General features: G+C 37.3%; 1 protein-coding gene across 6 annotated transcripts; it reads left to right on the forward strand.

Annotated features, from left to right (window-relative positions):
* The first annotated feature begins 3,793 nt into the window (after positions 1-3,793).
* LOC121256648 (protein FAR1-RELATED SEQUENCE 5-like) lies at positions 3,794-9,939 on the forward strand. 6 transcript variants are annotated; one of them, XM_041157493.1, is made up of 5 exons: positions 3,794-4,624; positions 4,738-5,029; positions 5,340-5,399; positions 6,668-6,818; positions 7,681-9,939. In XM_041157493.1, the coding sequence occupies exon 5, from the start codon at positions 8,279-8,281 to the stop codon at positions 9,740-9,742; it is 1,464 nt and encodes a 487-aa protein (XP_041013427.1). In that variant the 5' UTR covers positions 3,794-4,624; positions 4,738-5,029; positions 5,340-5,399; positions 6,668-6,818; positions 7,681-8,278; the 3' UTR covers positions 9,743-9,939. The 6 variants fall into 6 exon arrangements, with proteins under 6 accessions (XP_041013427.1, XP_041013429.1, XP_041013424.1 ...); XM_041157495.1 differs by having other exon boundaries at positions 3,794-4,609; positions 5,340-5,427; XM_041157490.1 differs by having other exon boundaries at positions 3,794-4,609.
* Positions 9,940-12,766: the final 2,827 nt, after the last annotated feature.

Genomic DNA, 12,766 nt, shown 5'->3' on the forward strand with positions numbered 1-12,766 from the left:
GAGAGTTAGCCATACCAACCAATTACATTCATTGTTTTGAGACTCGAGAAAATTTTAACAGCTCACTAACTATGCAAACCGCAAGGAAAATCAGTGGATTGGGCGGTTTATGTTTTATTATTATAACTAAGTCCATAGAAACTATAGAATAAGTAGATAAATCCATTCTTAAATAAGATCCAAAACCCAGGCTACCAAATCACAATAAAATCCAACTTACAATTGAAAAGAAAAAAAATCATCAATCTCATATATAAACAATGAGACAGTCAAGTAGTAAAACACATGTGAAAGCTAAAACAAAAGAAAAAATGAGAGAGAGAGAGAGAGAAGAGCTTTCTATATCTAAGTCAACTTCCCACATAACCAATGTATGAGATGGGCTGGGATCCGTAGCAACCCAAAAAATAAAAGAGAAATCTTTATTTATTTATAAAAGAGTTTTGCTATATATAGTCACTTTTGCGTACTTTTTGTACAATCCAATGATTTGATTGTCCAAAACAATTATTTTATATTAAAAAAATGACGCAACCAATCACATTAGTAGAGTGCACAAATAATACGCAAAAGTGACTACATATAGAATTTTTGTTCAAAGAGAGTATCGCACGTCTACAATAGAGATAGGAAGGACCAAAGTCATAGCAGGCTTGGGTTGAGTAATAAGAGTTTAGTAGTTGAGTTTATTTACATGAGTTTTGTTGAGTCGGGCCATGGCCCATTTATTGTGAGTTATAATTGTGATTGTGGCTTTGTGTTATCGTTGGAGTAAGTGGCCTGTGGCCCAAGAGAGAAGTCATATATGTAGTAGAATAAGGGACTTGTAAGGATATCTAGAATCATTAATGAAAATATTTTCCTATTCTCTTTTCTCTCTTTTTCTTGGAGGTTAGGTTAACCTCAAATTTGACATATTTTCTTGCATTTTCTCTCATAGTTTCTAGTCACCCAAACACTACCAATCAGGTGTGTTACAAGTGTTATTCAGAGCCAGTCTTTCCTTGGCATCGGTTTCATCAATCTGTGAAAATGGAAAACATTATCTCATCCTTACTCAATATCAAAGAGATAATAGAACAAAATCTTCAACGCTTCGATGTTCTTCAACAACATCTGAGTGATTTCCGGGCAAGCCACAACAAAATGTACTAAGTATTTCGACTATCTCTTGATGAATTTGCTAGCAACTTTCAGGAAAGTTTCAACCAATTAGAAGAGCAAATATGTGACATACAAGAGGACGATGCAGTTGTTGTGGAAGAAAAAGAAGAAATCAAACCCAATCAAATCCATTCCATTAGAAATCAGATGACATTTTCACCATTCTCAGATCTCCCTCTCCGACCAATCCCTTCCTTTAACATTCATTTGCTCTTTCCTTCATATATGTCGATAGCCCTTAACCTTAACTATTCATTGACCATTAAAGGGAAGCTAGCCATTCAATAGAATTTTGACCCTGAAGGAAGTGATTACCAGTTTTTCGTCTTCACACCCTCACTTCTCTCATTTATTGTTGAATTTCAAGTGAGGAATATACAATGTGTTCACAAACCCCTTCCAACCATACCCATCAATATTGAAAATCCGAGAGACTCGAAGGAAGCCATGGAATCAGAGTGGAACCCATTGGATGAGCCTCTATCACCACCGTGTTATTTGTCGGTGTTCGAGAGGGAACAACACGTTTGTCACTTGGAGATGATGTACCATCTGTTGACGTCACCCTACCAGGACTAGGAGATCAACCGCCTTACCCTCGCTAACGAGTCGTCGATGAGCCACCAGTCTGAGCTGGCCGCGAATGTGGAGGGTGAGAGTAAAGAAGTCAAGAACATACACCTAATGCTCCAGGACTTTAAAATTCTTCAATACGAGATTTCGATTGGATTTATAGAGGAGGAATTACTCTTGCATGACCTCCATGTATTGGTTGCTTTTGCAGAGCAAAAATCTACATCTAAGAGATTAAAGCAGGGCATTACCCAAGTCCTCTCTATCCTTGATGGTTAGTAGCAATCGTGGTTGAATGGTATGGAGTTGTTGGAAGATGCTCAACTGAATAAACATGTGTTATCCACTGGTTGTGAGGGGATTGATATTTTACTTCAAGGTGGATTACGCATGGGATAGTTAACTGAACTCGTTGGGGCTTCATCGTCTGGTAAAACACATCTAGAAGTCAATCTGAGATCTCAAATGCAGAAAGGAGATTGTTAGGTGTGGCTGCTTATAGTTGATTCAATAGCATCATTGGTTACGCCAATCCTTGGAGGAGGTGGTAATTACGGCCAACCAAAATGTGCAGAGCCTTGGATGGAGATGACATTTGAAGATGACAAACAAGGAAAAATCCAGGTAATGGCTTCACCTTTGATACGCTTGACCAACAAACACAAGGCATCAATTGAAGAAATTGGGAGCCCTGAGAAATTGATTGATTTTCTTGGCCTTTTTTGTTACTGAAATACATATGACCCAGATGAACTCCTCGAGACATCAGTTGAAAAAGGTACTTCTCAGGGACATGCATTACTTATGTTGGATTTTTGCTGAAGAAATTAGCACATGAGCATAATCTTGTCTTCGTGCTCCACATGGAAGAGGCAATTCACCCTACACCTCAATTGTTTGAGGTAATGCTGATAAGAGATTTGCTCTCTTGGAATGTCCTGATAACGGAACTGGCATATACTGTATGCACTATGTGGTGGCTTTTGATTTCTATAAACATTCATCTATTGGTGGAAACTGATTGTGTAATTAGTGCTACCATATTTTTTGTCTTGGCCTTACGGGCTACACACCCTTCAACTAAGGAATTTAAGGTCATTGGATTGCTATTTGTTGCAATTACAAGAGTCAACGTGTTACCTTCTCTCGTCTTGGAGCTTTTACAAAGGATTGTATGTGTTATTAAAGACTATCTTGGAATTATTAATGAGGATTCATTGCGGAAAAATTTTGTGCTTTATACTAGAACAATTGTAACTAAAGATGGAAAGGAGAAGAAGGTCACAATTGATTTTGAGCCATTCAGGCCCATTAATGTATCTCTTTACCTTTGTGACCAGATTTGGTTGTGTATACTTGGTCAATCGAATGCCATTTTTCCCTAGCTTGCAGGTGGAGCAGACATGTTTGGATCCACTTCAGTAAGTGGTGTGGAAATACGGATGAGTGGCAATCATGAAAGAGCTAGAGTAGATGTTGCCCGAGAGATATTCGATAAAATGTTTGGGACGGGTCTAGGGTATGCAGCAACACCCATTGATGGGGTTTTTTATTGTGAAACATGAAGTGGTTGTTAGTATAAAGAAAATTCTTATTTTTGACCTAGGTGGTGGGACAATTGTAGGCAAAGATACCGCACCTTGTAGACAAAGTGCTTCTATAGGGGATGGTTTGTCACACGTTTGCAATAGAGATAGAAAGGACCAAAGTCATAGTAGGCTTGGATTGAGTAATTAGAATTTAGTAGTTGAGTTTATTTGCATGGGTCGGGCCATGGCCCATTTATTGTTAGTTATAATTGTAATTGTGGCTTTGTGTTACTATTGGAGTAAGTGACATATAGCCCAAGAGAGAAGTCATACATATAGTAGAATGAGAAACTTGTAAGGAATGAGAAGTCATTAATGAAAATATTTTTGATTCTCTTTTCTCTCTTTTTCTTGGAGGCTAAGTTAACTTAGAATTTAACCTATTTTCTTGTATTTTTTCTCATATTTTGTAGTCATTCAAATACTACTCATCAGATGTGTTATTGAGAGGGAGGAAAAGAAAAGATCGGTATGTGCTGCACAGATCTTGCAATGTTGCGATGTACACGAACGCTAAACAATCGGATGTTTGCGATGTGCAGTGACTGCAGTCTGCTGAACTGCTTCTTCGATTTTATTTCTTTTTCATTCTGTTCATTTTTTAAAATTCCATACCATACCACGTCAGCCGGTTGCACGGGATTGCAATCTGCCGATTGCTTGTAGAGAAACTGTTTATTTATTTATTTGTGCATGTTAATTTTCCTGTTTGGTCTTTAAGAAAGACGTATAATTCGGAGAATACAAAGGATAAACTTTATTTAAAATTAGTTCAGCTAAAATTTCCAGCAGTTTTCTCAGCAGCCAAACAGAAGTGATGATAAATCCAATACGAATCGTAAGATCGAGTTCGATCGAACCTGATGACGTCACAGAAAGCGACAGAAGGAAAGGCCGTTGGTTGCAAAAACGAATTTGCGTAGAGAAATAGAGTAGAGGGAGTTCCGAGCAGAGGAGTCGGAGTGGAGTTCTCCTATAGACTCAAGCCCTCGGTTTCACACACCACCACACCTATTAAAGTGGCGCCTACGTGGCTTTAAAAAAACAAAAATAAAAAAGAAAGGGACAAAGATGGTCTGAAATTGAATTCAGAGTCTCAGGCCCTCTCCGTCTCACATTTCACCGAGCTCCCTACCCTAACTTCAGATCTTAGAGCTTCGGACGGCTGGATCACCGCCCACAATCCAAGATTTTAGTTTCGGCTTTGTCCTTTTCAAATTCCCACGATGAATTAAATGCTGAAGCCACCATTTTCAGTTTCGGCTTCGTCATCATAGGTGCAGGTTTCTCTCTCGCTCGTAATGTGCTCAACTCGTATGAATTAGTGGATTTGTTGCTGTCTGTGTGAGGTTTGAAGCCCTCAGTTTCTGGTGGTTTTGAATTGTGGCTTCTTTTTGGTGGTTTTGTTTAGGATACCTGACATTTATGATGTGTGAGAGTCTCTTGTATATCACACCATGTACAACAATTAACTCCAGTAGCAGCCTGCAAGCATTCATCTAACTTCAGTAGAGGTTTTATATAACCAAACACAACGTCCGCGGCCCGCAAGCACTCATCTAGTCATGCCGTCTCCTTCTCAACTCCAGTAGCAGCAACGTCGATATCCTTTCCCGCCACATGCACGAAGCCGCCGTTGATCTTCTCTTCAGCCAGCAAGATGGCTATTTGATCTGATCATCTTCTTTCAACTACGGGTCATGGTGCTCACAGCACTTTTCGCTTCTTGTTCTCGACTCTTAATGTCTAAGATATTGGGGATTTCTTAATTCTTTGATTCAGCACTTCCCTCCTGCATATTATATGTACTTTTTATTTTCATCTCTTAGGCAGCTATGCAGAGAAAAGCTCCAATTTCTTACACACCGTGACACCGCATATCACTCCATTCGATTTCTCTCGACTTTTTCCTATTTTTGTTGTCTAAGGTTGATTCACTAATTTTTTTTTTCCATTTTTTTTCTTATTCTTACTGATGTGGTGTTTGTTGTTGTTTTCTTTTTTTTCTTAAAGGTTCTTGACATCGATTAGGAGCTTGAGTTTGATTAGGCGCTTATTTGTCGAAACCAGCAGGTTGGGTTCTCAATCTTTTTGGTAAACGGTTAGTGCTTATATTGGTAGTATGCTTTGGAATTGAATATTTAGATTCGGGGACTGTGCCAACTGAGATGGGGTTTTTTTATGCTTATTTATTTGCATTTGATTGTTTTAAAATTATTACTGGTTGGCTTCAATTGTTTACTGCTTACATAAGCCTATCTGTCTGCAATATTTGACTTTCACTTCTAGTTTTCCCTATATTCTGGTTGGAAATGGCATAAATCTGTACATGTCCATACGCATTTGATTAGCTATCACCGCTATGGAACCCCTCATGATGATGGCCTTATTCTTTTCAGCCTATGAACATATCTATTTACTTATCCGTTAGACTGAATTTTAGAATTTCTAAAATGTTAGGAAGTTGACTGTTGGGAATGAAAATCGCATATAAAGAATGGAGGCGTTCTTGCTAAAGTTCTGTGTTTAAAAATCATTGTACTTAACATGAGGGTAAAAAGTTTCTTGCTATTTGGAGGCTCTTTGCTTGAATTCCAAAATGCTTAATATGGTGGCTCTTCGCTATTTTTAGTTTTACATGCTGAAATGGTAAATTCCGTGGCCGTTTGGTGTTTTTGTTTTATACATTCTGTTTTTAAAAGCTCCTTGCTATTTGATCACTTCGGTGGCTCTTTGCTTGAATTTTAAATTGCTAACCGCCACAGTTCTGCACTGTGGAAGGGTTATGTGGTGGTTGTTTGGTGTTTGACATGTTTTGAAAAGTTCCTTACTGTTTGCTGGCTCTTTGATTGAATTCTAAAATGTGTTCAGCCATTACTTCGACAGTTTGAAAGGGTTAATTTGGTGGCTGCTTGGTGTTTTTTTTTTTTTTTTAAGAGAACTTGAGAAAATAATGCACCATAGTAAAAATTTATACCAACATATTTTAGTGTGTATGCAAGTTTATTCTTTTCAGAGTTGAAGTTTTTGGTATCGACAAGACAAGGCCTTTCATTGATTAGAGTTATAGTACTTATTTAAGAACTTGGCTCAATTTCTTATCTTGTTTCGAGTAGGGTCTGGACATAAGATGTCTTACTCTACTCGAGTTTGAGCAGTGAAAACAGCTTGAGCTCGAGCCAAATTCGTAATAATCAAGCTGAGTTTGACTGGGCACAACTCGCTCGAACTCGGCTCGATTACAGCCCTACTGATGTGGTTAAAATTTACATAGCTATATATTATGGAGAATCTGATGCCAATGCTCTCAGACCTCACTTATCTCTCCACCATTTCTGTAGCTGGGTCATCCTCTCTGCCATTTGCTGCCGTCGTCCAGAGCTGGATCACACAGATTTTATACTGTCTTCTCCATCTGGGTTGTGATTTCCATCAGCCCCTCTACATCCATCACAGCCACTTTGTCACTGATTTAGGTGGACAAATCACAAGGTATGACTACAAATGCCTCTATGTATTCATTTTTGTTCTTGATTAGGCATTCCTCGTTGAACTTTACTGGTTAATGACAAAGCAAAGGTGATACTGGGAGAAATAATTAAGATTCTGATTGGATAAATGTGACAGTAGGGCTGGTCTAGTATACTGGGAGAAATTAATATTCCAATTCCCCTTTGTCACAACGCCTCCTTCATAACTACCAGTCATGAATTATGGTTCTGAAAAGGAGTGGAAGCACTCTATACATGTGGGACTTTTGACTTTGCTATAACAACTAACAAGTGGTGAAAATTTGATGTTTTATGGGTTAAGAAGGCTGAGATAAAACGTCCATTTTGAGAGGCCACAAACAAACTTAAAGTATTCAACCATGGGAATGAAAGTCAGTGAATCCTCTACATAAAAAATGTTTGACTATAGTTGATATCCTGCAGGTTAGAGCCATAGGCCCCCATAAAGTAGGTGGAATCTATTACAAACACCAATATATTGTCCTCGTTAATGGGAATATTTTGTATATCTAATTTGGTTCACATTTTGCATGTGTCTACTTTCTGACAATGCTATAAGAACCAACTTATTTGAACACTGGATTATCTGAATGCTACCTTTACTTCAACAAAATCTCTCTGAGCTGTCCAAAAAAAACCAGAAAATTGCGTGGCCATGCTGTCCAATGTAAAAGTTCAACCTTATGTATATTAGCATCCTTTCATTATTTTTTTTAGCCTAAACTGAACTGTTATCGGTCTAGTTGCTTCATCATTACAGCACCAAATGAAGAACACGCTTTATATTTTCCTTCTTAAATTTGGGAAAATTAAAGAATGGGAATTTTATTCTAATATTCTAGTAATGTAGGAAAAATTCAACTCTGGAGTGATGGACTCGAACGTATCGCACATTGAGGATAAAGAAGACACTTTTTGTGAACCGGATGGGAAGGAAGGAGATGAAGGAGACAATGTTGTTGAAGAACCAAAGGTTGGAATGATATTTTCATCAGAGGAAGAAGTGAGATTGTATTATACCAACTACGCAAAGCGTATGGGTTTCGGTGTTTCGAAAAGAAGTTCCAATGTCGGAGATGATGGGAGATTAAAATATTTCACTCTTGCATGTGTTCGGCAAGGCACATCAAGGAGCAAGGCATCTAATGTTCTTAGGCCAAGATCAGTGGAGAAAATGGGATGCAAGGCCAAGATAAATGTCACATTGACAGCTGATGGAAAATATACATTGTCTAGTGTCGTTCTTGAACACACACATGCTTTAAGTCCCGGGAAGGCCATATTTTTTAGATGCCATAAGAAGCTAGGTGATAGTATCAAAAGAAAACGTGAAGTAAATGATGCGGCTGGAATCAAAGTGCATAAGAACTACAAGTCATTTGTACATGAACCTGGGGGTATGAGAATCTTTCTTCTGGCGAAAAAGATTGCTGCAATGAAATGGGGAAGGCAAGACGACTTCAGCTTGCTGTAGAAGGTGTCGAAGCTCTACGAAATTATTTCATTAAAATGCAAGAGAAAAATGATCAGTTCTACTACATGATAGATGTGGACGACGAAAGCCAACTAAGAAATGTTTTTTGGGCAGATGCTCGAAGTAGAGCTGCATATGATTCTTTTGGTGATGTGATAACATTCGGCACCACCCATCTAAACAATGCATATAGGATGTCATTTGCTTCTTTCGTGGGAGTTAATCATCATGGCCAGTTAATCCTTTTTGGGTGTGGATTAATATCCAATGAGGACACAGAAACTTTTGTGTGGTTATTTGACGCATGGCTGAAATGTATGAATGGACAGGCTCCAAGTGCAATAATCACAGACCAAGATAAAGAGATGCAAAATGCAATTGCAAGGGTGTTCCCGAGATCCCGACACAGATTTTGTTTGTGGCATATCATGAAGAAACTTTCAGAAAAACTTGGATCACACTCTCAATATGAAGCTATCAAGCGTAGTATGCAAGGTTTTGTCTATGACTCCTTGAGCTGTGAGGAGTTTGAACAAAATTGGAAATGCTTGCTTGACAGTTACAACCTCCGTGATAACGCATGGCTGGATTGGATCTATGGTGAGCGGCATCTTTGGGTACCGGTCTATGTAAAAAATACATTTTGGGCTGGGTTGTCTACTACACAACGAAGTGAAAGCATGAATTATTTCTTTGAAGATTGTGTGAACTCAAAGTCCATGCCCAAGCAATTTGTTGAGCAGTATAATAATGCCTTGAGGAGAAAAGTAGAGAATGAAAACGCAGCTGATTTTAGTTCCTTTGGTACTGCAATCCCATGTATTAGTCATTATCCTATTGAGAAACAATTTCAGGAACTTTACACCAATGCCAAATTTAGAGAAGTCCAAGATGAGTTCAAGGGATTGTTGTATTGTTGTGCAGCGTTGGTTACATGTGAGGGTGCAATGTATACTTATCAAGTTCGTGATGAGGTGAAGGGTTTTGAGGGTTTCATAAAAAGGACAAACTTTTGTGTTTCGTTTAATGAAGCTGATTTTGAGGTGAAATGCAGTTGTTGCCTGTTTGAGTTTAGAGGTATCTTGTGCAGACATGCACTTCGTGTGCTTACTAATCTAGAAAAACAATTGTTGCCGCCAAAATATATTCTTGATCGGTGGAGAAAAGACTTGAAACGGAGATATACATTAGTCAAGAGTAGTTATGACGATTTGAGTGACAGCCCTGCAGCACAGAGATTTGATAGGCTAACCCAGTTTTTTGCTGAAATTGCATCCCAATCATCAGAAAGTGAGGCGATTTGTGGAGAGTTGATGCGGCGATTGGAGCTATTCCAAAGTGAATTCTTGCATCATCGAACAAAGCGTGATATGAGTCCATTAGCCCGTCAAAGTGAGATATGGAGCATGCAGAGCAAATCTTTTATGTGAATCCTACACCTTGACATGGATGTTATTAGATTTAGATAAAATTGGAAGCAAGATGTTGTTGGGTGGAGTATACTTTGTACCTCTCATTTATAATGTATAAAAAAAAAAAAAAAAAAAAAAAAAAAAAAAAAAAAGGCCTAGATTGGGTATCTCAAGCAAAATAAAAGGTCAAGTGGTGTTATCACTTTCTTAATCTACTTATGAAGTGGGTACCATTTCATCACGTGACATTAAAGTTCCGTTTGAATGCAGAAACGGTTTCATCTCATCTTATCATTATAATTTTTTCAAATTTTCACACAAAATATAATAAAAAATTTAATTTTTTTAAATTTTAAAATAATAATGATATTAAAAAAATAATATTCTAATAATATTTTATTTAATTTTCATCTAAAATTATCTCATTTCATCTCCCTATCCAAACCGCCTAAATCAAACTTTTTATGAAGCTAATCAATTCGAGGACAATAAAGTGCCATCTATCCAAAATAACAAAGTCAGCAATTACAACTGTAATTTTACATAGTAGGATACGCTATCAAGGAAAATAAGCAAATTACATAAAAACCTGTTCAAGACAACACCATCAAAGGGTATGTGTAGACGGAAGTAATTCTGTTGAAATCTCTCACTCTAGGTGACCCATCAGAAAATGTGGAAAGTTTCCACCGAGTTGTCACAAAAACCTCAGTAAACAAGCATACCATGTAGTCCAAAGCTGTCAAATCTTGAAAAAGTATCCCCACCAAAGGAGCATACAGGAAATAGAGCAAGGTTGTTAGACGCTACACAATCAGCCAAACACATAGTGAATACAACACCATTGGGATAATTATTTAAGCAAACCTAACCTATATTTCAAGTTACTTCAACAGCCAAAAATTAATACGTAAAACATGAGAATTTAAACATCAAAATGAACTAAACCCATTAAAAGCTCAACGGTATAAGTATGATAGATGAACACCTATTCCAAATTAATGTAATACTTTTTTTTTCTTTGTTTCTTATTTTTTTTTTATGGGGTCGAATACCACTCTATTTCTGGTTGTACGAACTGCCAACCAACCCCCAGAGAAATCGAAAAGGTTGTGCTTTACTGCTCGCGATAACCTCTGGGAAAAACTGGAACTTACAGCTAAAGTTCACAGCTTTGTGTATATTTTTGTTAACTTCTAAGATGCGTAATGCATAATGTCCAAGATCCAGGAAACAATGTAACCACCACGTCTGTGCTATTTTCCAGAAGATTAATCAATTGAAAGTCTCTAAAATCACATATATATTGGAATCTCATGAGTCATGATAAGTCGTCGCAGCTGCATGAGTGCAATAATAAATGAAACTGGAGCTCACTTAGTAACTGTTAAATAAGGTAAGGAGCAAAATCTCTACAAGTTTGGATCTTTGCTCATCTTACAGCCCATGTCATTTTGTTGATTGCACCTCTACATCGCTTAGGAGATTATTAGGGTCTCTTAAAAAATTCAATGCTTCAAGATCAAGATGTCTAGATGATTTATCTAGGAAATTGTAGAGAGAGGGGAGAGTTTTTCTTTTTGTACGTTCACTTTTTCACCTTATTTATTTATTTATTCAATGTACGCAAAACTCTTATTTAAATAATTTTCTCATAGAAGGTTAATTAACTTCCCTGAAGTTAAGTGATAGTGGTGGAGTTAATTAATAATCTCCCCACCCATGTGAACACAACATAGATCATGAGGTCACCCACTACCAATATCTCCCGCTTGTTCACAATGGATGTCATGCCCATTAACAATCTCCTCTTGATCTCTCAACCAATTATCTCTCATACAGAAAATGAAGCATGCAACCTAAAAAGAAGGTAAAGAGTATGAGTACTATATTAAATCACCATCATACAAACATAGTACATCACTCATAATATCTCATCTATGTCCTAGACTATTTGATCTCACTAGGTCAAGTGTTCTTATTCTCTCACAAATTTATAACTCAAAGCAATTCTTGACCTCACATTATATAATATGCTCATGATTATATCAAAGTCAAAACGATATAAATGTTCAGGCTATGAGACATAAAATAACAAGTAAGAATCCAATCAAACTTCCCTAAACACTCATGTCAATTAAATTAGACTTTACTGTTTTTCAAGACATGCTAGACTGTATCATTCGTGGCCCTAAGAAAACATGTTAAAGTAGCCACAAAGCGCTTGAAGAAAACATGCTAAAGTAGAATTTTTAAATTCATTTCTTTAGGATTCTCAATCTCGGCCACAAAGCGCTTGAAGTAGACTAATGCTTCAAAGAGATGAGAGATCAGATAGACATAACTGAAACGTGAGTAGTCGTCTCTAAATGTGAGAAAATAAGATATGTCATGGTGTGTCTTCACATTCATAGGTCTACAAATATCATAATGGACTAGCTCTAAAAGATAAGATGCCTTAAGAGCCATTCCAAAAGGCTTCATACAGGCCTTACCGACTAAATAAGGCTCACACATAGGTAGGTTTACATTAGCGGGAGACCCCAATAGGCATTCTCTAACTGGTCTAGCCATTCTATCTTTTCCTATGTGGCCTAGTCTAGCATGTCATTTCATTAAATTAGAAACAACATCATAATCATTTGAACTCATAAAAGAAAATGAGGAATTATCTAAATCCAACATAGAGAAACCATTCGAAAGAAAACCATGTCCATACAAAACCCTATCCAAATAAAAGTCTAGCTGAGGGTCATCAAAATGAAAAGTAAAACCAAGTTCCAATATAAAAATAACTGAAAATAGATTATATTGAACACCAAATGCATATAGCACATCATGAAGAAGTAAAAAGCATCACAAACGCATCTTGAGTTGGTAGGTACCAACTCCAAGCACTTCCTCCTGAGTTCAATTATCCAATATAACGTATTGTTTGCCAGTTGGTATTCTTCTATAATCTATGAACCCAACTCGATCTCGAGCTACATGTTTGATACTCTTGTGTCTACAACCCATTCAGGGATTGAGTGAGTAATAAAA

The sequence above is a fragment of the Juglans microcarpa x Juglans regia genome, chromosome 3D (genome assembly GCF_004785595.1).
Source record: "Juglans microcarpa x Juglans regia isolate MS1-56 chromosome 3D, Jm3101_v1.0, whole genome shotgun sequence".
NCBI lineage: Eukaryota > Viridiplantae > Streptophyta > Magnoliopsida > Fagales > Juglandaceae > Juglans > Juglans microcarpa x Juglans regia.